General features: G+C 50.2%; 1 protein-coding gene across 1 annotated transcript in view; it reads left to right on the top strand.

The window, feature by feature from the left end:
- The first annotated feature begins 20 nt into the window (after nucleotides 1-20).
- LOC107125898 (2'-5'-oligoadenylate synthase 1-like) overlaps nucleotides 21-2922 on the top strand; it is a 3760-nt gene continuing 858 nt past the window's right edge. Inside the window, exons 1-2 of the mRNA XM_015429355.1 lie at nucleotides 21-240; nucleotides 2710-2903. Of these exons, the coding sequence (XP_015284841.1) occupies nucleotides 61-240; nucleotides 2710-2903 (374 nt within the window). The 5' untranslated portion in view covers nucleotides 21-60. The remainder of the gene's footprint in view (nucleotides 241-2709; nucleotides 2904-2922) is intronic.

The following is a 2922-nucleotide window of genomic DNA, read 5'->3' as shown; positions in this document are numbered from 1 at the left end:
TCCTCCCTCAGTGGGTTCCAGAAGCCAGTTGGAATCCCCTCTTCGGCCTGCTTCTCTGCCATGGAGCTGTATGCGACAGAAACAAGGGAGCTAGATAAGTTCATTTCTGGAAATCTCCAGCCCAATGAGGACTTCCTGGGCCAGGTGCGCCGGGCCATCAACATCATCTGCGAGTTCCTGCGGGAGAACTGCTTCAAAGATGCAGCCCCGCCCCGGCCCCGGGTGCTGAAGGTGATCAAGGTGAGTGTGGGAGATCCGGCGCTACAAGGGGATGTTTTTGTTTGTGTGCAGAAGAAGTACAAGCTCTACCTGTTAATGTGTAAACAGTGTTGCCAATCTCCACATGATGCCTGTAGTTCTCCAGGAATTACAACTGATCTCCAGGCTACAGAGATCAGTTCAGATAGAGAAAATGGTAGCTTTGGAGGGTGGTCTCTAAGGCATCACATCCTTGCTTGAGTTCCCTCCAACCTGTGACCTCCTCAGGCTCCACCCCCAAATCTCCAGGAATTTTCAGTTAGCTACCCAATGTGCCAATGGAGCCCTTCTATCTATATGACCCATTTTTAAAAATATTCCAATGGAAAACAATCCACCAAATTTTTTAACATGGCATCCCAAAGAGACAAAACAGCAAAACAAAAATTAAGGACAGTGATGTGCCAGGGACAGATTCAAGGAATAGGGGAAATCTGTGTAGGTCTCTCCTGGGTTCTGTTTCTTTTGGGTGGCTTCCATATGAGTTATGTGCCCAGAGTTCAATGGCTTTGGGAAGAGAGTTTTCACCTCCTGATTCTCCACAGCTTCCTAGTGCATTTGTGTACTTCCAGGGGTCCCCCAACTTTCCCTTGATCTTTCTCAGACCTGCATTCCTCCAAAGATCACAGTAAAGTGTGGATGGAGAATTCAGATCTTCCAGCCTGCACAGCAACCATTTTTTCATACCCTGTCCCTGCAGCAGCCATTTCCTCCTCCTGCTACTGGGGAGGAGGCTGAAGTTGGTTCCTTATTCGCACTTCCTTATTCATTCCTTATTTGTTACTTATTTGTGTAGTCATTCAGAAACACTAGGGAGAGTGAGTTGGAAAGCTCTGAACCCTTGAATCCCAAAATAAGGTCTGGACCACCACATATCATATACCCCCACATTCACAGGACTCTCCCCTTCGAGGGGACATATGCTGTATCCTGGTCCAAAGCACAGTTCTGGTGCCAGCTGCTCCAAAGTGCAGTGCCCCTAGGACAATCAAACAAGCAGACACTGGGGCCAGGCTGCACCCCAAAATAATCTTTGGACTACCCCAAGGGACCCATCCCCATGCTCTGGAGACTGTGCCCTGCAAGGTGACATACAGTGATGCCCGGTCCAAACACCGGTTCTGATGCTGCGAGCTTCTGTTCACAGGGCTTCCCCGAGGCCTGTATTTCAAAAGAGATTTGAATAAGGAAGTGCCCCCTGCACCCAAAATAAGGATTGGACCCCCACACTTCATACACCCCCATCTTCAGTGGACCCTCCCCTTCAAGGGGACACATTCTGTGTGCTGGTCCAAAGTGCGGTTCCAGTACCAGTGGGAATGTGTCATTTGGGGTGGTCCAAATATTGTTTTGGGGGGCAGTCTGGCCCCAGTGTCTGCCTGTCTGTGTGTCCTGGTAGCACCGCACTTTGGAGCAACTGGTACTGGAACCGCACTTTGGACCAGCAGAGAGAATGTGTCCCCTCGAAGGGGATGTACCAATCAGCCAGGCCTAGCTGAGTCAGGCAAATCAAGTGGTATCAAGTCACCCAGAGGGTGCTGCCTAGGGATGCCAGCCTCCAGGTGGGACCTGGGGATCCCCTGGAATTACTGCTCATCTCCAAACTGCAGAGATCAGTTCCCCTGGAGAAAATGGATGCTTTGGAGGATGGATTCTGTGGCATTGTACCTCACTGAGGTCTCTGACCTCTCCAGGGTCCACCCCCAAACCTCCAGGAGTTTCCCAGCCTGGATCTTGCAATCTCAACCCCCCCCCCATCCCTGATGGTGGCCAGGGGCGACCTGGCAACCCTAGACTGTGGCCGGGCCTAGGGTTGCCAACCTCCAAGTGGGACCTGAAGACCACCCAGAATTACAACTGAACTATAGACAGCAGAGATCTGTCTCCCTGGAGAAAATGGCTGCTTTGGAGGGTGGACTTTGTGGCATTATACCCAGTTGAGGCCTTTCCCTTCCCTTCCCCAAACCCAACCCTCCTTAGAGTCCACCACAAAACCTCTAGGAATTCCCCAGCCTGGCACTGGAGACCCTTGTCAGGCTTGGCCCCAAGGCTCCCTCCCTCAAAGGCCAAAATAGGCCTGGAAAGCCCCCCCCCTTTTACTGACAAGAGCCAGTTAGAAGCCTCCTCCTGCCCCTGAACATTCTAATCTTTTTCTAATTTCTCACCATTGATGCCTGAAGTGGATCCCTGCAGAGGCCATTTTAAAAGGTATTGGGGGAAATTCAACCCTCCTTGAGGGTTTTCCCCCCTTAACTTTTTGGATTTTTCTGTAGGAAAAGCTGTTGTTGGAGAGTGAGCCCTCTGTTGGCGAAAATAAGCATCCACATGGAAAATAGACCTTGGCTATTAGTTATATAGATATTACACTGCTTAGGCTCTTTATTGGCCACGATGTGCAGTTTGTTGGAATTAAATTTACTACATGTGACAAAATTTAACTCTTCTTCGCAGGGAGGCTCATCAGGGAAAGGCACGGCTCTAAGAGGGGGCTCAGATGCTGATCTTGTGGTGTTTCTCGACATCTTCAAAGATTACACAGATCAGGACAAAAAACGGTCGGAGATCATCCGGGAGATTGGGAAGAGACTCAAAGAAGTCCAGGAAGAGAACAGGGAGCATTTTGATGTAACTCTTGAGCCATCCAAGTGGCCGAACCCACGCGTG

The sequence above is a fragment of the Gekko japonicus genome, unplaced genomic scaffold, assembly GCF_001447785.1.
Source record: "Gekko japonicus isolate JY-2015 unplaced genomic scaffold, Gekko_japonicus_V1.1 scaffold11164, whole genome shotgun sequence".
NCBI lineage: Eukaryota > Metazoa > Chordata > Lepidosauria > Squamata > Gekkonidae > Gekko > Gekko japonicus.
This window is presented reverse-complemented; position numbering and strand designations above follow the sequence as displayed.